General features: G+C 35.3%; 1 protein-coding gene across 4 annotated transcripts in view; it reads right to left on the bottom strand.

Moving 5' to 3' along the window:
* SESTD1 (SEC14 and spectrin domain containing 1) overlaps positions 1-24664 on the bottom strand; it is a 137388-nt gene that overhangs the window by 31922 nt on the left and 80802 nt on the right. For all 4 annotated transcript variants that reach the window (XM_024766576.1, XM_024766567.1, XM_024766596.1 and 1 more), the window contains 4 exons: positions 19089-19202; positions 12683-12780; positions 10417-10472; positions 7019-7230 (listed from right to left, as the gene is read on the bottom strand). In XM_024766576.1, the coding sequence (XP_024622344.1) occupies positions 7019-7230; positions 10417-10472; positions 12683-12780; positions 19089-19202 (480 nt within the window). The remainder of the gene's footprint in view (positions 1-7018; positions 7231-10416; positions 10473-12682; positions 12781-19088; positions 19203-24664) is intronic.

Genomic DNA, 24664 nt, shown 5'->3' with positions numbered 1-24664 from the left:
GAATACTTTAAAGAGCATTATTATAAATTATGTATTTTAGAGTTATAATTTAGAGCAATATTCTCAAACCAAAAACCCTTAGAGTCATTCTTGACTCTTTTTTCCTTTTACATCCTGCATATCTGATACCCCTGGAATCCTGCTGTTTTGACTTTCAAAATAAACCTGTTCTAAGCCTACTTCAGGCCTTACCTAGATCCTTGTGGTAGCCTCCAAACCAGGCTTTCTGCTTTTAGTTTTGCCCCCTACATGGCTGACTATTACTTATAGAATACTTCCACCAAGTTTAAAACTGAAATCTCTTCAGGTGTATTTCTAAATATTAGTGAGAACGAATAAACTGCGAATGTTTGCTTACTAACAGTATATGATCTTTTGGGATTTCTCTCTTTATGTGTGTGCCCATTTATGTCCTAGTATCTTAAATATTAATATATTCTTAGCTTCCACCTTCTCTTTACAAGGTTTTAATACTAAAGAGCAAAAACTCAAAAACAAAAAAGTCCAAGTATTATTTTTGGCTCACTGGAATAGCCTAACTGCTACGATTTTCTTTGCTAAATTCTGTTTTCAGAGTCCTAAATTCATCTGCAAACCTCTACTGCCAGGTACTCTTTAGAATACAATGCTTTGTTCCTCAACATCTCCACTTTTTCTGCTTTACTCTTTGGTATGAGCTATAGTTGGAGGGGCAGGGTACTAGGATCCTGTTTGTCTCTGCTGGCCTGTGGAAAGTATCACTCTTTCACAAAAGAGACAGATGAGCAGTTCTGTCTTTAGGAAGCACTAGGCGTGACTCTGAAATTCTGGCTCTGCTCCTAGGAGTTGAAAGACTTTGGTCCATCACTTTGAAATGGTGTTAATGCTACCTACTGTATAGGGCTATTGTCAGGATTATACCGTCATTATACGTAAGACACTTATGCACAGTAGATGATACCAATAGTTGTTAGCCTCTTTGCTTTCCCCACTTTTTCTGAAGAAGAAAGCCTAGCTCCTTCTATTTATTCACTCTTTATAAACTATGTCTCATATCTGCATTTTACAGTAAAACCCATAGGCTTTTTAATTCCCGAACTAAGTGTTTTAGTCTATGCTTTTAAAAATTGGAAATAAAAAGAGTAAGTTTTAAGAAATCTCATGTAAACATTTTGAAACAAGTTTCCATTCCCTTTGGGGGACTCAATTGCTTCTCACTAATTACTATGTATTAAGAATATGAATATAGAAACAGATATACAATGGCATTTAAGCAATTAATATAATACATTATTTCACTAAAAATGTCTAAATTCTAAAAATAAGGGTGGAATGAAAACAACTCAGAAATTTTAACTAATTAATGTGTTATATATTATTTTTAAAAACGTAAGGCAACATTATTTAAAATTTAAACTTTGAAACTCTAGAAAACTTTTAAAACGATAGAAACAAAAGAAGCAGGTTAATATAAATCATGATAACTGGGGAAAAACAATTCATTAGCAGGGAACTTTCAAAGAGTTATAAATTTAAAAATAAATTTTAAATAAAGCAAAGACATCTCCTTGGCACACACACACACAAAAACAGTTACACAGTCAAGTGTACATATAATTTTAACGTATGCTGAAAGTAATTTCCCTTGGAATGCAACATCAGTAACGTAAACACCATAAATGTATGACTATTCCTAATAAAAATGATGCAAATTGAGGTTGATGCCCCAGTAAATAAATCTATTTAAATGCATTAGTGATGGTGGTTTGCCAAATTGGGTTATAAAACTTAATTTCAATCAGGACATCTTGCTCATCAGTCAATCTGAATATTAACTTACTGCAAAAACAGTTTCATGCACAATCCATATCAATGTGACCTCTCAAACGGTTACATTTATATGCAAAGTATAACCTTGGAGATGTGCTCTTAGAATCCACCATGACAAATATTTGCAGAGGCCAAAAATGCATGTGACTATCCATCATTTTTTCCTGGCCAGACTAATTTCTAAAGACTGCATGAGAGAATATCTAGAAGCATGCTAGGTCAAACCAGGTAGAAGGGCATATCAAGCAGACGTCAAGCATCTGACCAGAAGAAAGAATATGGTGAACTGGGATCACAGCCTCCAGCTGTATACTTTAGCAACTCAGAGTTATCCTATTTTGCATCTATGGTTCCTTTCTACAAAGGAAGAAAATCACATGGATGATTCTAGAAATAACATTTGCAATGCTGGCAGAAATTACTGCCACAATAAATAATGAGAATAACAATAGCTTATTTCAGTGAAGTGGCATCATCTCCTATCCAGAAGTATGTGAAATCTGATTTTTAAATGTAGCAGCAGCAACATGGAGAACTTCTGCATTCCACATGAAGTCTAATGCTACCAATTTGAACTGTGGGGAATAAATGGCTGACAACTACAATGGTTATTACCATATAGTTTATCTATTAGAGCTATTGGTTTCTTTTTCACTATGTTCTGTTTTCAGTGATAAATCAGTAAAAAAAGAGATGTGGAAAATTTCAACTTTCATTAATTTTACACAAGCAAAGGTCGTCAACTTTATGATTATCTTTATATAAACATCAAAAAATTTCATTTTCCCCCAAATTTGCAAGACTGAAGATGGTAGTTTATATTCTGTGTGTGTGGACATGATCAATATATGTTTCTAAATAGCTAAACTTAAGTAATCATTTTGGCAAGAGAAATAGATCTTTCCCTAAAATGTGACCTGTGAAAAAAAGTGTAGAAACCATCACCTGATGAATATTAATGCTCTAACCAATTCACATGTACCGCTTATAAAGAAAATTGAATTGCAATGAGGTTTATTTGTTTTTAACAATAATCTCATGACCATCACCACCATCATTACAAGTACCATCATCATCTCCTTTCTCTAGTTTCTTTATTCTTTACCCAGTTGAGCTGGTCCGTCATTTCAAAAATGCATGTCAATACATTAACTCCTTTGCCCCTGATGTCACATAGCAAAGCACAAATGCTGGGGGAATCCCATCACCCACGTTCTCTGGGGCCTGCACATCAACAGCCAGCCATGAATTGACAGGGTCACATAACAGGCCAGAAAGTTTCCACCGAAAGTTCAAGATCAGCACTATCTAAAAAATACATCTATACTTCCATGGTAATTTCACTCTTCCAATCCCCAAAATGAAAATTTTGAATCATTTCCACTCCATTTAAACCTCTAACCCTCTTTAACCACTGCCCTCCCCATCCCCGCCTTGCCTCCAAACCTCCACCACCAAAGAGATTCCCTTTGTGTCTTACTTAAAAACAAACAAACAAAAAACAATCAAAAAAACCTAATCACTCAATAACTACTTCATCTTCTCGATGCCTGACTTATATATATGAAGGCAACTCTGGATCATCCTACCATCTCCCTCCTGTTACAAAGGAAGGGTTCTCCCTCCTCCATTCTAAAGCTAATCCCTTCAGCTCTGCTTTGGAGTCCATTCACTTCCACCTTGTCACGAACTTGATAGTATTAATTATTCTCTCCTCCATGTTCAACTCCTCCTTCCAAACATATACTTTCCCCCTAGAATTTAAGCCTCTTAGTTTTCCATATTACAGACACAAACTAACAAAAATAAACTACACTTGACCCCAGCTGTGGGCTGAATTGGGTCCCCACACTCCCCATATGCTGAAGTCCTAACTCCCAGTGCTTTAGGATGTAACCATATTTATTTGAAGACAGGGTCTTTAAAGAGGCACTTAAATTAAAATGAGGTTATTAAAGTGAGCCCTAATCTTATATGACTGGTGTTCTTAAAAGAAGAGGAAATTTGGACACAGACAGGTATAGCGGGAAGACGATATGAAGACATAGGGAGAACACATCAGTAAGCCAAGGAGAGAGGCCTGGAACAGATCCTTCCCTCACTGCCCTCAGGTGGAATCAACCCTGCTAACTCCTTGATCTTGGGCTTTTAGCCTCCAGAAAAATGAGGAAATACATTTCTATTGTTAAGTCCCCTAGTCTGTAGTACTTTGTTACAGCAGACCTAGCAAATTAATACACCCTCACTTCTACACAATGCTCTGTTTCTCATCTTTCCTTCAGAGACAAAATTCTCAGCGAGTTCCCTACACTCCACGTCTCCTTCACCACACCTCACTTTCATTCCTGAATTCAGTCCAATGTGCTACTGGCCCTGCTACTCCATACCCTGGGATCACCAAAGACCTTGACCTTGTGGATTCTTAGTGAACATGTTAAGTCTTCCTCTTTTTCAATCTTCCAGCAGCATTCGACAGGGTTCCCAACTCCTCCCCTGACATGCTTTCTTCTTTTGACTTCCATGACACAGGGCTGTTCACACTTTCCTTCTTCATCTCTGGCCAATCCTCCACTGCCTTCTCTTCAGGAGTATGCTCCTCTATCTTGTCATTAAATGCTGGAGCTTCTCAAAGCTCAGTTACAAAGCCCTCTTCTCATCTACTCTCAGCTCTTTCCTTGGGAAATTCTCATCCACATCAATGCTTTAATTACCATTCATACGCAGATGACAAACAAGTATGCCACCAGCCCAGACTTCTCATTTCTGGACCTGTTTGGGACTACCTTTATGTATCTTCTCTTAGATGTCTCAAAGTCTCCTGAAATTCACCATGTCTAAAACCAAACTTGATTTTCCACACCTCTTCCATCTGCACGTAAACCCAAACCTGCCCAATTTCCCTAATTAGACAACACCATCATCCATTAAGTCTTGCAAGCCAGAAAAATGCTTCACCTCTGATATCATCTTCTTTCTCACGGTTCCTCCCTTCACTCTCCTTGGGACTTGAGTGGTTGCAATTTCACAACTATTTGTGTAGTTACGTAGCCATGCACCAAAAGGCGGGACACCCTGTCTGTTTTTACTCACCGTTACATTCCACCGAGCACAATGTCACACTATTGTAGATACTCATTTCTTTAACGAGTGAGCAAATAATAAATGATACTAATAAAAACTCGTCTGTGCCAAGCTAAACACTTTATTTAAGTTATCTTCTTCATCTTTGTAACAGCCCTATTAAGTAGGTATTATTATTGTCGTTGTTATTGTTTCCCTCACTTTACTGAGGAGGAAGCTAGGACATTGAGGAGTACACTTCCTTCCCAAGAACAAACTTGAAAGTGGCAGAAGAGAGTGGACCCAGGTTACTGGGGTACTTGTATACCACTATGCTATTCCATCTTTATGGTTTTCAAAGATACTCTCAAGCTATTTAAAGTTTACCTGAGTTTAATACAAGCTATCTTTAATTTATGAATATATTATGTAGAAAAAATTATATATAATTAACATATGCTCAGAAATCTTCAGTTTCTATGTAGTTATCATGAGATAAAGCCTAAATCCTGTTGCCTGGAATTCAAGATCTTCCATGATCCAACTCCTTCCCTCCTTTCAAGCCTTTTTCCCCATGACACCCTGATGCTCTAGTTAGGGGTCAGCAAACTACAGTTTGCAGGCCAATTCTAGCCTACCACTTGTTTTTATAAATAAAGTTTTACTGAAACAGCCAAACACATTTGTTTACATAATGACTATGCATTACAATGCCAGTTAAATAGCCACAGGTTCAAGAAAAACTGTATGGTCCAAGAAGCCTAAACATTTATTATGTGTCCCTTTACAGAACAAGTTTTCCAACAGCTGAATTAGAATTCTAGGCTACAATCTAGTTCAATGGGAACAAATATAATAGCTTCCATTAGCTGAGTGCTGGGTTCTTTCAACAAACCTTTCAAAAGAGCTCCTGTTACCCCTGTTTTATGTAATGAAAGGAAGGAAGGAAGAGAGAGAAAGAGAAGAAGGGGAATAAAGAAAGAAAGAAGTCAAACTGAGGCTCAGGTGGGTGAATAATGTGACCATGATCACACAGCAAATAAGTGGAAGAACTGGGATTCAGAGCATGCTCACTATGTTCCATGACTCAAAGGCCAAACACTTTCCCTGGTGCCTACTGCTGCCTTTTTCTTCAGTAGAACTTGGGATTTCATGTTATTGTTTATTCAAGCTATTCTTTCTCCTCCACAGAATGCCAGTTCTCCTTTAAAACCTAAAGGAGGTGCCTGGTGAAATCTTACACATTCTTGGGGACAAGCTCAAGCACTACCTCTTTCCACTAAGTCTTCCGAGATCACCTGCAACCAGGGGAATAATCCCTCCATTGAATGCCCACAGCACTTCAGTCATTCCCTTGTTACACCTAACACTTTCTCTCCCCTCTTAAGTTTAATGTAGCAAAACCCAAGTTTACCTTTATATCCTGTAGAAAAAGCACAATGCCTTCTATATAATAAGTACTTAACAAATACTTATCTAATAAATGAATCTAGATTAAAAACTTTGGGACACTTCTAATCTGGATTTTTAAAGTGAAATATTTGAGATTTACTTCTTAATAATTCAATAGATCAAAATCCAGAATGTAGTCTAAATACAGAAATGTCTTCCTTAGTATCGATTTTTAGCATTTTTAGCCTACTTATAAAAATCAATTTTAAAAGGAACTAAAAATTCATGAGAATTAAATCTACTTGAAGTTTTCTATCAGTATCATAAATAAGGAAACTTAATATTATAATCACTTATATTACACATTAACATTTTGCTAGGACAGAAAATCTCTTCATAATGCCCAAATTAACAACAACAAAGTTATTAGAAATTTAAAATAAATCTAAGGTCAACAATAAAATGTTATTTATAACAAGAATACAGAGACCACAGGTGATGTTTCCAACAGCTAGTTATTTTTGAAATTCTGATAGAGTGAGCTGAATGCTCAATGTCATCACTGTAGAAATAATATAATTTAAACGCAAATACTAATTGTAAAAATAGTTTGAGAGTCTGGTTTGACATTTCTAAAGTTCTCTATATAATGTAAATAAGGCATAGTATAAAATCAGGTACAGAGTAGAAATTACACACACACATAAAAAAATTTAGATTTTAAAAAGAGTTTAATATGTTGGAATCAGACACCTACCTGCATCACCTTCTGTTGAATCTCTTCTAACTGTGTACGCTTACTACGTTGCCTACAAACTTCCTGGTAGCGGGTATATTGCTCTCGCAGTGAATCTAATAATTTCATAACCTGTGGCTGTGCTAGCAGTTCATCATCCATAGGAGACCACGAGACCCCTCCATCTGAGCCATTAAATCGACGCTGCTGTAATTCGGATAACAATTCATGTCCTTTAAGAAGGAAAGATACTTATAATTAATATCCATAAAGAAATATAAATCTTACTTCTCAATCTTCTCAATTCTAATCCCTTATTTTTAGAACATATCTGCCTATATATTTACCTACCAGGTCTTAAGTACTAAAATGCAATTTCTCAATTTATATAGAAGTAAATAGGAAAACTGCATGCATACATATACATATGGATATATACTATGTCGTATATCATAGCTCTATCATATACAGACAGTCCCCGATTTAACGATGGTTTGATTTACAATTTTTCAACTTTATGATGGTGCATTCAGTTGAACCCGTACTTCAGATTTTGAATTTTTTCTTTTTCTGGGCTAGCAATATGCAGTACGATACTCTTGCGATGTTGGGCAGCAGCAGTGAACTGCAACTCCTAGTCAGCCACATGATCATGAGGGTAAACACTGATATACTGACAACCATTCTGTACTCATACAACTGTTCTGTTTTTCACTTTCAGTACATTATTCAATAAATTACATGAGATATTAAACACTGTATTATAAAATAGGGTTTGTTTTAGATGATTTTGCCCAACTGTAGTCTACTCTAAGTGTTCTGAGCACGTTTAAGGTAGGCTAGGCTAGGCTATGATGTTCGGTACTTTAGGTGTATTAAATGCATTTCAACATATTTTCAACTTATGATGGGTTTATCAGGATGTAATCACATTGTAAGTTGAGGAAGATCTGTGTCATATATACTATATATGCCATATATACTATATATACCATATATACTATATATGCCATACTATATATGGCATATATATTTTCTAGACCTAACTATCTTTCTATCTATCACATTCTTGTTATTGGTGGATTCACTCCTCAGGACATTGTGCCAACCATTTCTCTGTAGAGTACAATTATAATCTGGGATTTCTGTCTGATGGTACTATGTTTTGTCTGATAGTACTAATCAATACTAAGCATTATGTTGTAGGATTTCACTATTAATCCATAACCTTAATCACAGCACCTAAAAGAAATGTTGGTGTGTAACAAATGTATGATTAAAGGGAGAAAGTCTTTACTACTGGTACAAAATAACATTTGAGTAATCTTTATTTATATAAATTTCTACAACATATTAACTGTGAATCGTGAGGGGCCACACTAATGTAAGAACTGCACTCAATGTTATTTGATTACAGCAAACTCATGGAGAAAATCACTCATGCACAAGAAGTTAAAATTATAGAATGTGTAACATCTAAAGTTGTTAAGTATAACATTAACAATTTTACAAGATGATGCTGGTCAGACCACTGATGGCCAATTTCAAGATGACTGTCAGAGCTGACTGTGCTGTTTCTGCATGTAGCCCCCTCCCTCCGTCTGTAATAGCTCCTGCCCACTGATCGTCAGTCGGGGAGGAGGGAGTTGGCCTTTGGACAGGAGTCTGCCCTACACCTCAGTTGCCGGCATCCAAAACAAAGAAAACTATCCTTTCCACCAAAAAAGAAAAAAAAAAATTTTTTTTTAGTGAATAAATTGCAAATTGTTTTTCTAGGATAATACTATTCCAATTATCATTAAGGAACCCAAAATATGCAGACATTTAAATTCTCTTCTCTTCATCTCTATTCAAGAAAATGTCCTAAACGTAAATGGCTTTAAATAATAGAAACAGTTTTTATTATGATTTGGAGGTATTTCCAATTTCTGAAGAATATCCAAGATTGTTTTAAACGTCCCCATTTTATACTCTTTCTACTTTAAGAGTCAGTAGCATATTAAAAAGGACTCAGTGACATACACAGATAATTCTAAAATACAAATGTAACAAGTTTCTGAATTCAATGGCTTAAGCAGCTTTTAAAACAAATATAAACATGGAACTAAGTTTTGAATCTAAAGCAATATTTTTACTGACAGTCTCTTGTACCTTCTAAACATGCAGTAATTCACAGATTACAATTATTTCTTTGTTCTTTCAGGAAGTAAGATCTAAATCGTACTGAAAACTCGGGAAAACTGAATCGATACAACGAAGATATTCAGAATTTATTTCTTTACTCTTTATTATACTTTATAATTGGAAGGACACCTGTTTTGAAGACTTATGGAAAGTCTTTCTATATATATACACACACACATTCATATTCTTTATATATATATTTCCATAAAAGTCATTAAGATCAGAATATATATATTTTTTCTTCTTTGATGACTGTTACCTTTAATGTGCTCCTTGTGGATACATTTACATTAGAGAAGCAGAACCACATAATGATTTCAAAGACCATACTTCGAAACCAAACTGCCTTGGTTAAAGTCCCAAATCTAGCATTACTAGTTGTGTAATCTGCCCAAGTTACTAAACCTTTTAATGCCTCAGTTTCCCCATCTTAACATTGGGGTGACAACAGTACCTACTTCAGTGGGTTGTAGTGAAGCATAAATGAGTTAGCATACATAAAGTGCTTAGAATAGTACCTGCTATGCAGTAGGATTAGAACTATGCCCTATTAGAAAAATATATTAGAAATAAAATTAAGGTATTTTCATTTAAAAGAATTCCAATGTGTTCTCTAGAATCTGTGAAACTACTACTAAAGCTATTGGGGCTGGAATATACAAACCATGCAGCACTGAACACACACTACGTGCAAGGCCATTGCAAGGTGCTAAGTGTTTTTACACAGATGATTGTAAAACAGTACAACTAGTGGCTTTGGATTTAGACCTTTTTTTAGTGCTATGGTGGTAGAACTTAATAGTTATTTGATCTTGAACAAGCTTTGTAATATCTCTAAGCCTTGGCTTCCTCAAGTAGAGAAAATAATACTAATTATCTCAAGGAGTACTTAGAAGAATGAAATATGAAAATACATAAAAGTACAATGCTAGAAACACAATGCATATTCAATAATCCTCATAGCAAACCCATCAAATAGAAATTTTTATCTTCATGTCATAAAGAAATAAATTCAAATTCAAATATTTCAAGATAATTGATCATTATTAATAATTTTTAATATTGTAGAGTCTATTAACACACTCTTAGGCTAAACCAAAGAGCAGTTTGAAACACTTCTCCTTCAGTTTCTACGACATAATACATACTCAAATCAATGTTTATTTCATGAGCCAATTAATGCATGGTTGGTTTAATGGATTATGATTATCACTGATATGTTTTTTTCATCTTACCTGTCTGAAGAACAGTTTCAGGATCAACTGATGGAAGAAAGTTTAAATCCACAGACCTGGCAAGCACCAAAAGAGTATTTTTTTTTAACTATATGTATTTCTATTTATATAACTTAAAAAAATCCTTTACATATACTTACCAAAACAGGGGCCTACAAATATGAAAATATGAAGCATACTGTCCTACCAGGCTAATTTCTCTTAAGCATCAGGAAACCCATTACAGATAATTAAACACTAGTAGCCAAAGAAATATCTATGTGATAAAAAACAAAATATACTACTTGGAAAAATATAATTTATCATTATTAACTACAGTATTATTTCAAGTATATCAAAGGAATCCATTTTATTATTTTTCCACTGGATATCTGCTTCAAACTGAAATTTGTCACTATATAATAATCCAGAAACGTTAACATTAAAATCGTGTGCAGCCATCCTCCAATCCAAAGTTTACCTATCTATAGCAATCTTGATATTCGTATGTATGTGTACCCTAGCAGATGTACACTCTTTATGTACTAATTATGTTTCATTTGCAGCTGGACTATGGGCTTTATTTTCTTAAACATATATGGAAAGTGGAGAAGATGAAGGAAAGATAGAGTACCTGGCAAATCAAAGCCTAGGGCCTTGCTACTGTAACTGACAGGTCTTGCTCTATACATTTCACTTTTGTCAACTGATCTAGGCCTTCACCTCTTGTATAGCCCAGATGTTTCCTGAGGACTGACATAAAGAAGGTGATGAAAATTTGCAAGAGGGACTTCATTGTGTGGGGTTTAAAAGAGACTAAGTAATAACACTTGAGTTCCTTAGGGAGGGATTGGCAAATACAAGATTTCACTTGACACTTCATGTAGTCACACAAACCATCATTTCCCAGTGTTTCCCAAAACACTGAATGAGATACTACTGAGTAGAGAAGATAGGGTTCAACTGTCATGTAAGTACGGGAAATTTTAAGAAAGCAATTAAACAGGTTTCTTTACTGCAACACTTTCTCAGAACATGTAATCTGTAAACGTTTACAGTCATTCCCAGAGAAGGAAACATAGTAAACAGCATTAAACTCTACGACCATGAACTCATTTTCTACCAGTACCCTCTTAGGATGTCTTTCCTGGAGAACATGATTTTGAGAAACACCAGATTTACTCTGCTGGACTACTCAGAAAGCAAGAGGTTTGGCAAATTTTTGTCAAGTAACTTGAGTGATATTTTCAATTCCATAGTATTTAAGTATGTGTGTGTGATGTCTATACACACACTCACACATTTACATATATGTAAAATTGTTATTTACATTTTTATATGGCATCTATCTATAAGATAGTAATGTTCCTAAATGTTTGTTGTAACTTTAGATTTATATTCAAACCATTTGTTTTCATATTTTTACTTTATTTTAAATCAAGATTTGGTGTTAAACTATGATCTTCTCACATCCCTCCTATATTATTATCTCAGTTAACTGGTCTGTGACTATATTTGGATTCATGGAATAACAAGATGCATTCTATCAAGGTTCCATTGTATTTTCAAGGTCAGATTCAAAAGAGATAGACAAGGACGAATGCTGATCCTTTCAAATTTCCTAATGAAAAATTACTGCCTACTGACTACTTTGTTACTGAGGATTAATTTGCTTCCTACAGTACTTTTTACCTGGAGAAAGGAAATTGGTCTGAAAACTGTTGAGGTTGACAAGTTCAATGGAAATCTGTAAAATGATAAATCTAGGTAGTTATAATTAGATCCAGTGTCATAAAATACTAAATTCCCGAAGTTAAACTCATGAATATCACATATTTTACAAGGATGTAGGAGTTCCACAAGATAGGCATTTAAGTTCTAACATATGTAAATAAGGTTATAATGATTTTATTTCAAGCTGTAACCTTTTCCATATTCTTTACAAGCAAAGTAAAACTCTAAAAAGGCAGAAAATTGTTTCCTTCTGAAAACATGTTCTTGCAAAATAATTATTTTACACAGTGTCAGGAAAAGGTAAATATATTATTATTCAACAAAATTAAAAGTCTTCTGTAAAGAAACCTGGATTCAAATCAATAAATTTTATATGTAAAGCAAATTCTCAAGTATTAAAAAATAAATTTAATACAACTTTTATAGGCCAAGTTTGATTGAATGGAGGCTTGCTTACCTTAGTTCTCTTGGCTTGCATTAACAACAGAGGTTATCTTTTAACACACTAATTATAGCTTTGCAAAGGTGTAATTGTAGGACACTAGACACTTACCTTTCTTTCTCTTGCTGATTTCCTTTATCACTTCCATTGTTAATCAAAGCAAGTTCATCTAATAATGATGTAGATTCCTTTGTAAACTTCTCAAAAACCTAAAGTATGAGATTTTATTAACATGTTATGGATGATCTTAAAAGTTCATATGTACATAAGGATTTTCAACTAAGAGCAACAGAATTAGTCAAGCAGGATTCTGGTTCCCTCTCTGGACCTCACTTAGTACACTTTAATCACCAGACCACACAGCATAAACAATGCAGACAATGAAGACAAAATTAAAACAATGAAAACAAAACTGCTTCCTAAAACAATGAATAGTTTTAATGGATAAAGAATTTTTCTAATTTAAACACATTAAGAAATTATTTTTATTCCTGAGACAAGTTTATATTTATTCCTGTTCCCTTGAGAAATATGTATACCAACAACAGTTTTAACTACATGAACATTATTCAGACCAGTTCTAACCCTCTAATTCCAGTTAAAGAACTTTTCTTTATGTTATTCTATTAATCATTCTGGTTGCATGTTAATACTTAAAAAGTTTTATATATAAGCATGTAGCATAAAAATAAATTAGTTATAATCTTAACATGATTTCTTAAAATATTTCAAAAAAGGGATTTGGGCAAGTCTGCTCAGAATAAAATAGAAACTCATTGGTTTTATATCATTGTTCAAATATGGTGAAAATAGAACTGGTTATCCATTCTCAAATATCCAAAAGTTCATTATTCTTAAAAAAAAATTAGCATATAATCTAATGTGAGCAAATTTTAAGTTTTTTCTTTTAGTCCCTGGTAGTTCAATTAAACAATACTATATTATACAGAGCGGCAAATTTCCAAAGTCTGCCCTGAAAAAGAAGATATATTTTCAGAAATGAAAACCTTAACCTGTCAAACTGCTTTTCAACTCAAATTGATGTCTAAATATCCTCTCTGAAAATGGTGTATCAAGGGCAGAGAGAAGAAACAAGAAGAACTACAATCCTGAAGCCTGTGGAATGAAAACCACATTCACAGAAAGACACACAAAAGTACACGCAGAGGACTATGTACCAGATGAAGGAACAAGATAAAACCCCAGAAAAACAACTAAATGAAGTGGAGATAGGCAACCTTCCAGAAAAAGAATTCAGAATAATAATAGTGAAGATGATCTAGGACCTCGGAAAAAGAACACAGGCAAAGATCAAGAAGATGCAAGAAAGGTTTAAAACAAAGACCTAGAAGAATTAAAGAACAAACAAACAGAGATGCACAACACAGTAACTGAATGAAAAATACACTGGAAGGAATGAATAGCAGAATAACTGATGCAGAAGAACAAATAAGCAACCTGGAAGACAGAAAAGTGGAATTTACTGCCACAGAACAGAATAAAGAAAAAAGAATTAAAAGAAATGAAGACAGCCTAAGAGACCTCTGGGACAAAATTAAATGCACCAACATTCATTCAAATGCATTACAGGCTCCCAGAAGAAGAGACAGAAAGGACCCGAGAAAATATTTAAAGAGATTACAGTCAAAAACTTCCCTAATATGGGAAAGGAAATAGCTACCCAAGTCCAGGAAGTGCAGAGAGTCTCAGGCAGGAGAAACCCAAGGAGAAACACGCCAAGACACACAGTAATCAAATTGACAAAAATTAAAGACAAAGAAGAATTATCAAAAGCAACAAGGGGAGATATATGGGAACATATGTATATGTATAACTGATTCACTTTGTTATAAAGCAGAAACTAACACACCATTGTAAAGCAACTGTACCCCAATAAAGATGTTAAAAAAAAAAAAGCAACAAGGGAAAAACAACAAATACCATATAAGGGAACTCCCATAAGGTTAACAGCTGATTATCAGCAGAAACTCTACAAGCCAGAAGGGAGTGGCATGATATATTTAAAGTGATGAAAGGTAAGAACCTACAACCAAGATTACTCTACCTAGCAAGGATCTCATTCAGATTTGACGGAGACATCAAAAGCTTTATAGACAAGCAAAAACTGAGAGAATTCAGCACCACCAAACCAGCTCTACAACAGATGCTAAAGGAACTTCTCTAAGTGGGAAACATAAGAGAAGAAAAGGACCTACAAAGACAAACCCAAAACAATTAAGAAAATGGTAATAGGAACATGCATATCAATACTTACCTTAAATGTGAATGGATTAAAAGCTCCAACCAAAAGACACAGGCTCACTGAATGGATACAAAAACAAGACGCATATATACGTTGTCTACAAGAGATGCACTTTAGATCTAGGGACACATACAGACAGAAAGTGAGGGGATGGAAAAAGATATTCCATGCAAATGGAAATCAAAAGAAAGCTGAAATAGCAATACTCAGATAAAATAGACTTTAAAATAAAGAATCTTACAAGAGACAAGGACACTACAAAATGATAAAGGGATCAATCCAAGAAGTTATAACAATTCTAAATATATATGCACCCAACACAGGAGCATATCAATACATAAGGCAAATGCTAACAGCTATAAAAGAGGAAATCGACAGTAACACAATAATAGTGGGGGACTTTAACACCTCACTTACACCAGTGGACATATCATCCAGACAGAAAATTAATAAGGAAACAAAAGCTTTAAATGACACAATAGACCAGATATATTTAATTGATATTTATAGGACATTCCATCTGAAAACAGCAGATTACACTTTCTTCTCAAGTGCCCACAGAACATTCTCAATGATAGATCACATCTTGGATCACAAATCAAGCCTCGGTTAATTTAAGAAAATTGAAATCACACCAAGCATCTTTTCTGATCACAATGCTATGAGATTAGAAATAAATTACAGGGGAAAAAAAGTAAAAAATACAACACATGGAGGCTAAACAATACCTTACTAAATAACCAAGAGATCACTGAAGAAATCAAAGAAGAAATAAAAAAATACCTAGAGACAAACGGCAACAAAAACACGATGATCCAAAACCTATTTAATGCAGCAAAAGCAGTTCTAAAAGAGAAATTCATAGCAATACAATCCTACCTCAAGAAACAAGAAAAATCTCAAACAAACAATCTAACCTTACACCTAAAGGAACCAGAGAAGAACCCAAAGTTAGCAGAAGGAAAGAAACCATAAAGATGAGAGCAGAAATAAATGAAGAAGAAATGAAGGAAACAATAGCAAATATCAACTAAAACCTGGTTCTTTGAGAAGATAAACAAAACTGATAAACCTTTAGCCAGCCTCATCAAGAAAAAGAGGGAAAGGATTCAAACCAATAATATTAAAATGAAAAAGGAGAAGTTGCAACAGACACCTCAGAAATATAAAGCATCATAAGAGACTACTGCAAGCAACTCTATGCCAATAAAATGGACAACCTGGAAGAAATGGATAGATTCTTACAAAGGTAGAAACTTCCAAGACAAAACCAGGAAGAAATAGAAAATATGAACAGACCAATCACAAGTAATGAAATTGAAACTGTGATTAAAAATCTTCCAACAAACAAAAGTCCAGGACCAGATGGCTTCACAGGTGAATTCTATCAAACATTTAGAGAAGAGCTAACACCCATCCTTCTCAAACTCTTCCAGAAAATTGCAGAGGAAGGAACACTCCCCAATTCATTCTATGAGGCCACCATCACCCTAATACCAAAACCAGACAAACATACTACAAAAAAAGAAAACTACAGACCAATATCACTGATGAATATAGATGCAAAAATCCTCAACAAAATACTAGCAAACAGACTCCAACAACACTTTAAAGGATCAAACACCATGACCAAGTGGGATTTATCCCAGGGATGCAAGGATTCTTCAATATATGCAAATCAATCAATGTGATATACCATATTAAAAAACTGAAGAATAAAAACCATATGATCATCTCAACAGATGCAGAAAAAGCTTCTGACAAAATTCAACACCCATTTATGCTAAAAAACTCTCCAGAAAGCAGGCAGAGAAGGAACCTATCTCAACATAATAAAGGCCAGATATGACAAACCCACAGCAAACAGCATTCTCAATGGTGAAAAAATGAAACCATTTCCTCTAAGATCAGGAACAAGACAAGGATGTCCACTCTCACCACTATTATTCAACATAGTTCTGCAAGTCCTAGCCACAGCAGAGAAGAAAAAGAAATAACAGGAATACAAATTGGAAAAGAAGAAGTAAAACTGTCACGGTTTGCAGATGATATGATACTATACATAGAGAATCCTAAAGATGCCACCAGAAAACTTCTAGAGCTAATCAATGAATTTGGTAAAGTTGCAGGATACAAAATTAATGCACAGAAATTTCTTGCATTCCTATACACTAACAATGAAAGATCAGAAAGAGAAATTAAGGAAACAATCCCATTCACCACTGCAAAAAAAGAATAAAATACCTAGGAATAAACCAAGGAGGTAAAAGACCTGTACTCAGAAAACTATAAGACACTGATGAAAGAAATCAAAGATAACACAGATAGATGGAGAGATATACCATGTTCTTGGATTGGAAGAATGAATACTGTGAAAATGACTATACTACCGAAAGCAATCTACAGATTGAATGCAATCCCTATCAAATTACCAATGGCATTTTTTACAGAACTAGAACAAAAAATATTAAAATCTGTAAGGAGACACAAAAGACCCTGAATAGCCAAAGCAATCTTGAGGGAAAAAAACAGAGCTGGAGGAATCAGACTCCCTGACTTCAGACTATACTACAAAGCGACAGTAATCAAGACAATATTTTGTATTGGCACAAAAAATTTTGTACTGGCACAAAAAAAGAAATACAGATCAATGGAACAGGATAGAAAGCCCAGAAATAAAACCACACACCTATGGTCAACTAATCTATGACAAAGGAGGCAAGGATATACAATGGAGAAAAGACAGACTCTTCAATAAGTGGTGCTGGGAAAACTGGACAGCTATATGTCAAAGAATGAAATTAGAACACTCCCTAACACCATATACAAAAATAAACTCAAAATGGATCAAAGACCTAAATGTAAGACTGGCCACTATAAAACTCTTAGAGGAAAACATAGGAAGAACACTCTTTGACATAAACCACAGCAAGACCTTTTTTGACCCATCCCTAGAGTAATGGAAATAAAAACAAAAATAAACAAATGGGACCTAATGAAACTTAAAAGCTTTTGCAGAGCAAAGGAAACCATAAACAAGATGAAAAAACCACCATCACAATGGGAGAAAGTATTTATAAACAAATCAATGGACAAAGGATTAATCTCCAAAATATAGAAAAAGCTCATATAGCTCAATATTAAGAAAACAACCAACCAATCAAAAAATGGACAGAAGACCTAAATAGACGTTTCTCCAAAGAAGATATACAGATGGCCAAGAGGCACATGAAAAGCTGCTCAGCATCATTAATTATCAGAGAAATGCAAATCAAAACTACAATGAGGTATCACCTCACACCAGTTTGAATGGGCATCATCAGAAAATCTACAAATAACAAATGCTGGAGAGGGTATGGAGAAAAGGGAACCCTCTGGCACTGTTGGTAGGAATGTAAATTGATACAGCCACTATGGACAACAGCATGGAGGTTCCTTAAAAAACTAAAAACAGAATTAACATATGACCCAGCAATCCCACTACTGGTCACATACCCTGAGAAAACCATAATTCAAAAACAGTCATGTACCACAATGTTAACTGCAGCACTATTTACAATAGCCAGGACAAGGAAGCAACCTAAATGCTCATTAACAGATGAATGGATAAAGAAGATGTGGCACATGTATACAACGGAGTATTACTCAGCCATGAAAAGAACGAAGCTGGGTCATTTGTAGAGACGTGGATGGACCTGGAGGCTGCCATACAGAGTGAAATACGTCAGAAAGAGAAAAACAAATATTGTATATTAATGCATATATGTGGAATCTAGAAAAATGGTACAGATGAACTGGTTTGCAAGGCAGAAATAGAGACACAGATGTAGAGAACAAACATATGGACACCGACGGGGGAAAGCGGGGGGCGGAGTTGTGGTGGGATGAATTGCAAGATTGGGATTGACATATATACACTAATATGTATCAAATAGATAACTAATAAGAACCTGCTGTATAAAAAAAATTGGTGTTATCAACTAGATTACCTCTCAGGAAATTATGCTGCTGTTATTCAACTCAAAAGATTTACAACTTTGACTATAATACTGCTACTAATGACAACAGTAATAGCTAATATTTGTGAGTCTGACTCCAGAGTATATGCCTTCAAGCATTATGCTATCATGTGGTATGCATTATATTTCTTTAGTTTTGTAAAAAGTAAACAATCTACCTTTCAGTTGATTAAAAAGCTATCAAAATATGTCTTATTTATATATAATAACATGTTTCTCATTGTAATATACCAACCAGCCTCTTATTTAACCAGTCCATATGATCATAGGTGAGACTCCCACCAAAATCTTCTGTTAACTGGCATGGTTCTATGTAACGAGTCAATTTATTGGCAGACACTAAAATAACCTAGAAAGGTAAAAAGAAAGAAAAAAAAAAAACTTAGTCACTATTAATGTCCATGAAAAGTGATGAGGAGGTAAAACTGATTAGCATATGCAATACTATTTCCAACATGATGAAATATTACATAGATATTTATTTAAATAATACAACAGCATTTAAAATCAATTCAATAAATTGTGGCTGTTAAAGAAATAAGCTATCACAAACCATTTATAATAACACATTATAAAAAACAAGAGACGTTAGTAGCTCAGATGAAATATTTTCAAATCTTATCAATATGAATAATTTCTTGGTAGTAAAAATCAATCCCTTTAGTACAAAGATGTATTCATCAAAGAATTTTCACGTGGTCTTAAAATTAGCTAGGTACATTACAATAATAAGTACAAATGAATAATAAATCTGGAAATCAAAAAACGATATACTTTTCTAACATGAAATTTCTCTATCATTCCTTTGATTATATATTAACAAAACATATCTTCTAATAGTAGAGTAAAACTCAGGATAACATATACTAATATTTAATTTGAAAAACAGAACTAGAAAGTAGGGAGAAGTTCAGAGAATTCATAAACTTGAAACTTACCTGTTAAAATGATACTCTTTAAACTTTAAAAGATTTCAAATACAAATTACAAAATGAACAAAGATACCATTTTAGCACTAAATAAAACTTCAATGAAGATATACATGAGTATTAAAAAAATACATATGTGGGAGAAAGATATTCAAATGGTAGTGTTAATGCAAAACACTTGATAAGAAAAATAACGTGTCCAACTGGAAAGAGCACCATTCCCACCCTAACAACAAAGCCCAGATAATCTACAAAATTAAAACTTTTCTGAAACTCCTCAGAGAGCTGAGGTCACAGAAAAACCAACTAGTCTGAATATGCAGAGAAGACAGGCACCATAGAGAGAGCGGTAGAAGGGGTGACTATCAAATGTGAGGAGCAAATCTTTGGGGATGATGCAACTATTCTGTATCTTAACTGTGATGAAGGATTTATGACTATATCTGTTTGTCAAATCTCGAAATTGTAGGCTAAAAAAGGAATTTTACTGTATGTAAATTATACCTTGATAAACTTAACTTTAAAAAAAAGGGGGGGAATAAACTCAACAACATAAGGAGGACTTGTGAAAGAACTACCAGGAAAAGAAAGAAGGAAAAGAAAAATTCAGAAACATACCCAATATGCAAAACTAGGTATATCCATACTATATATGAAGTTGTAATGTAAACAGTAAATAAGGGGAAATAACCAAGACTACAAAATGCTTTGCTAAAAGGGTGGAAAGGGAGTCACCTTAGGAAGATAACAAAAACATGGTATCAAAAGTTCATAAAAGGGGACTTCACTGGTGGCACAGTGGTTAAGAATCCACTGCCAACGCAGAGGACACGGTTCAACCCCTGGTCCAGGAAGATCCCACGTGCCGTGGAGCAACCAAGCCTGTGCACCACAACTACTGAGCCTGCACTCTAGAGCCCATGTGCCACAACTACTGAGCCAGTGCGCCTAGAGCCCATGCTCTGCAACAAGAGAAGCCACCGCAATGAGAAGCCCACGCACTGCAATGAAGAGTAGCCCCCACTCAATGCAACTAGGGAAAGCCCACACGCAGCAACAAAGACCCAATGCAACCAAAAATAAAATTAAAAAATTTTTAAAGTTCATAAAACTATCAGAGAAAAATAAATCCTGTCATAATTAGAGTTTATAACAAAATGCTATTGATAACAACACATTAAATGCCTTGGATGCTTATGTTAGAAAAGAAAGGCTAAAGAATAATGAGCTAAGTGACCTACCTAAGAAGTTGGGGGGCAGGGAGTGGGAGGAGAACAACAGAATACATCCAAAGAAAAGAGAAGGAAGGGGAGAAATTAAGAAATTAATAAAGCCAAAAGTTGTTCCTTGAAAAGACTAAAATGAAATCAACAAAGTTCTGATAATGTAAAGCAAGAAGAAAAGGAAAGTACACATAAATAACACTAAGAATAAAAAGAACATGGCTACATAGACAGCAGTGATTTAAAAGATACAGATGGACACAGGACATGCTTTTGTCAATAACTATGCAAATTTAGAAGAAATGGACAAATTCCTGTAAAAAAAGTAATTTATCAAAACTGACATAAAAAAACCCCAGAACACCTATAATCAATGAGGTGAAGTGAATCACTAGATTCTTTTCATTTTCAGTGATCATACTGTTAGTGGTAGTTTTAGCATTGCTATTCAGAGATCACTTGATGAAAAAGACAGCAAATGATTAATATGGGTTATTCTTATTCTCCTATCCCTCATGTCCTTGAGAAAACAGAATTCTTGAGAAGGAAGACGTGAAAGGGAAAAAGTTACACTGTGGTCTTCAATTTGAATTGGAAGTATCAGATTAAACTCATGATGTATTTCATTTTAAATAAAAACATGCACACTCACATAATATAAATTTTCTAGTTTTGTCCACTGAAACGTTTAGAAATAATGACAAAGGCATTCTGTAGAAATGCACACTCCTAGCATCCCAGATTGTTGTCTTCAAACACTGTTTCCCCCTAAACGGAATCAAGGTTCCTTGGAGAAATGGCCAATTCTAGGTCTGGGGCTGGAAATACACATGGTGACCTTGTAACATCTTGCCATTCAAATATCAAGAAAGCCATCCAAAACTTTTAGGGTTGTGCCAAAAGGTCCGGAAAAGGCTTCCACTGGCCAAATAAGTAACAATTTGCATATCAATTCAAATTCTTTAATAAACTAAAGGATCTAGGCATTGAACATCAATGGCTACCAATATCACAAAAAAAGAAGACTATGAGCCTCATGATCAAGGAAACATCATCACCAATGAACAGCCCTGGAAAAAGAAATTCAGGTCTTAATCTAATCAACTGTTTGAATCCAACTATGAATTCATGGAAATACAGAGATGCAAAAGAGGAGAATGATATGTTAGACTATACCACGTGGATGCTCACTGAAACAAAAAATCCTGTAAAACACATATCCTGGTCTCCCCAAGAAAAAAAAAATCGTGTAAGAAAAAAGAGAAATTAAGATTAAAAAGCTTAATTTAATGGACTAACTCAAAATTCCACAACCAATAATAAGAGAATTACATATTCTTTTTAAGCAAATAAGAACTATTTTAAAACTTGAGTGTATATTAGGTCATAAAGAAAACCTTGGTACATTTCAAAGGAAATAACTCATAACGTTCTATCACCACAATGAAATTAAGTTAGAAATCAATAACCAATCAAATCAGAAATCATTAACAAGATTTTAACACCTATCCATTTGGAAAGGCATCTCAAACCAATCACAATATCTGGACAGTATCTGGATCCTAATTCAAAGAAATAAATCAATCTGTGTGCATTCACAATTTATGTATAAATTTATGAATAAATTTTAAAATATATTATTTATACAGAATATTTTTATATATTACTAAATCCTTTTATAACATTCATCAAATTTGAAACCAACTGGCTCTTTGATATTAAGGAACTGTTTATTTTAAGGCATGGTAATGGTCTTGGGCTATATATTTTAAAAAAGAGTCTGCAGATATTCATATGTCTTAAATTTCCTTCACTATAACATCCCCAGCCTTCCTTGGGCGAAGTGGATAGGGGTAAGGATGGGGCAGGTGGCCCATGGGTTGACAGTTGTTGGAACTGGGTATAGGGATACATGGAGTTAACTATAATATTCTGTTTACTTTTTGATGTGTTCATAACTCCTTATAATAAAAATACTAAAAAACTAAAACACATATAAATCTCTCTTTTAAAAAAACCTTGGCAGAAAGAAAATATCAGGCCCAGCCAATTTACAAGTGAGTTTTAAAAATTAAAGAACAAAGGATCAATCAAGATGGCCAAGGAGGAGTATGTGGAACTCACTTACCCCTCATGAACACATCAAAAGTACATCTACATGTGAAACAATTCTCACTGAAGGTGAACTGGAAACTGGCAGAAAGACTCCCATACAAGAAAGGCTATAAGATCCACATGGAATCAGGTAGGAAGGGAAAAGACATGATAAGGTCGGGACCTGTGCCCCTGAAAGGGGACACAGAAGAAAAGAAAGATTACATGGGTGGAGACCCGCCCTGGGGAGTGAGCAGTTCAAGCCACAGACTGGGCATCTCACTCTTGGGGTCCAACACAGGGGGGACAGGCCCGTGGTTGGCTGGAGGACTGCTGGGACTAACTGGAGGAGTATGGGAAGCCTGGAATCCATTTGTGAGAAGCATGCATGCTGGTTTGCCCATGAGGCAATGAGGAGAGAACTGAGTGAGGACCGCCCAGTGGCTGCAGGGTTTCCTGTAACTGCCTCAGTGCATATCCCAGCCGAAGCCAAGCAAAGGCTCCAGGCCTGCTTACTCCATGTTGCAAGCGGTACTGGATCGGGGGTTACATGACCAGGAGAAAGCTCAGCTGTGGACTCAGAGGCAACTCGGCTGCAGAGCAGCGACAGCCACTCTTGGCACATACTCAGGCAGTGCATCAGAAGCAGTCCAGAACTCTGACAGCAGCCACTCCCCTACAGCTCACCTCCCAATACACACTGAGACCACAAGGCCTCACCTGCCCTGTGGTGTGGCTTCATGACAGGGCAATGGTGGCAGAGGCTGCAGGTGTGATTGGCTGGGGTCTGAATGAAGGGGGAGAAACAACTGCTGGCACCTGCAAGGCGGTGCAGCTTAGAATCTGTCTGCAAGCAAAACAAGCCAAGAGTGCACACAGGCCCCATTTGCTTCAGCACTCCCCCACTCTGGGTCAAGGGTCATGGTGTTGGGAAAGTAGAAAGCACACACTTAAGGGGAACAAAGTCAGAGCAGGCCTGACCTTCAGGGCTTCTGCTTCACCAACTTGGGATCAGACCCCACACTTGAAAGGCCAGTGACGGCCACTGAGCAGAGGAGAAGCCTCGTCTCACACCCGGCTACAGCTCTGGCACCTCCATCTCCAGCACCACCTCTTACCAAGGTCATAGTGGCCATTATACCCTGAGGAAAGACATGACTGGCATCCACATCAAATCCAGCTCTCCAACCACTGGGCACTGGGCATATGCAGTCTGTACATGAACGATCCCACAGAAAGACAAACCTTTAAGACACAATAGGTAACTATTTCACCAAAATTCATAGAGACAGAGAAAGTTAAGTAAAATGAAAAGGCAGAGGAACTGGTCTCAAATGAAATAGCAAGAGAATAACCAGGAAAAAATAATGAAACAGAAATGAGCAATTTACAGAAAAAGAAATCAAAGCATTAGTAATAAGAATGTTAACTGAATTAAGGAAAAGAATAGATTAACACAGTGAGAATTTTAACAAGGAACTAGAAAAAAGAAAAACCCAATCAGAAATGAAGGATTCAATAACTGAAATAAAGAACACACTAGAAGGAATGAATAGCAGGCTAAG

The sequence above is a fragment of the Neophocaena asiaeorientalis genome, unplaced genomic scaffold (assembly GCF_003031525.2).
Source record: "Neophocaena asiaeorientalis asiaeorientalis breed wild unplaced genomic scaffold, Neophocaena_asiaeorientalis_V1.1 scaffold113, whole genome shotgun sequence".
Taxonomy (NCBI): domain Eukaryota; kingdom Metazoa; phylum Chordata; class Mammalia; order Artiodactyla; family Phocoenidae; genus Neophocaena; species Neophocaena asiaeorientalis.
This window is presented reverse-complemented; position numbering and strand designations above follow the sequence as displayed.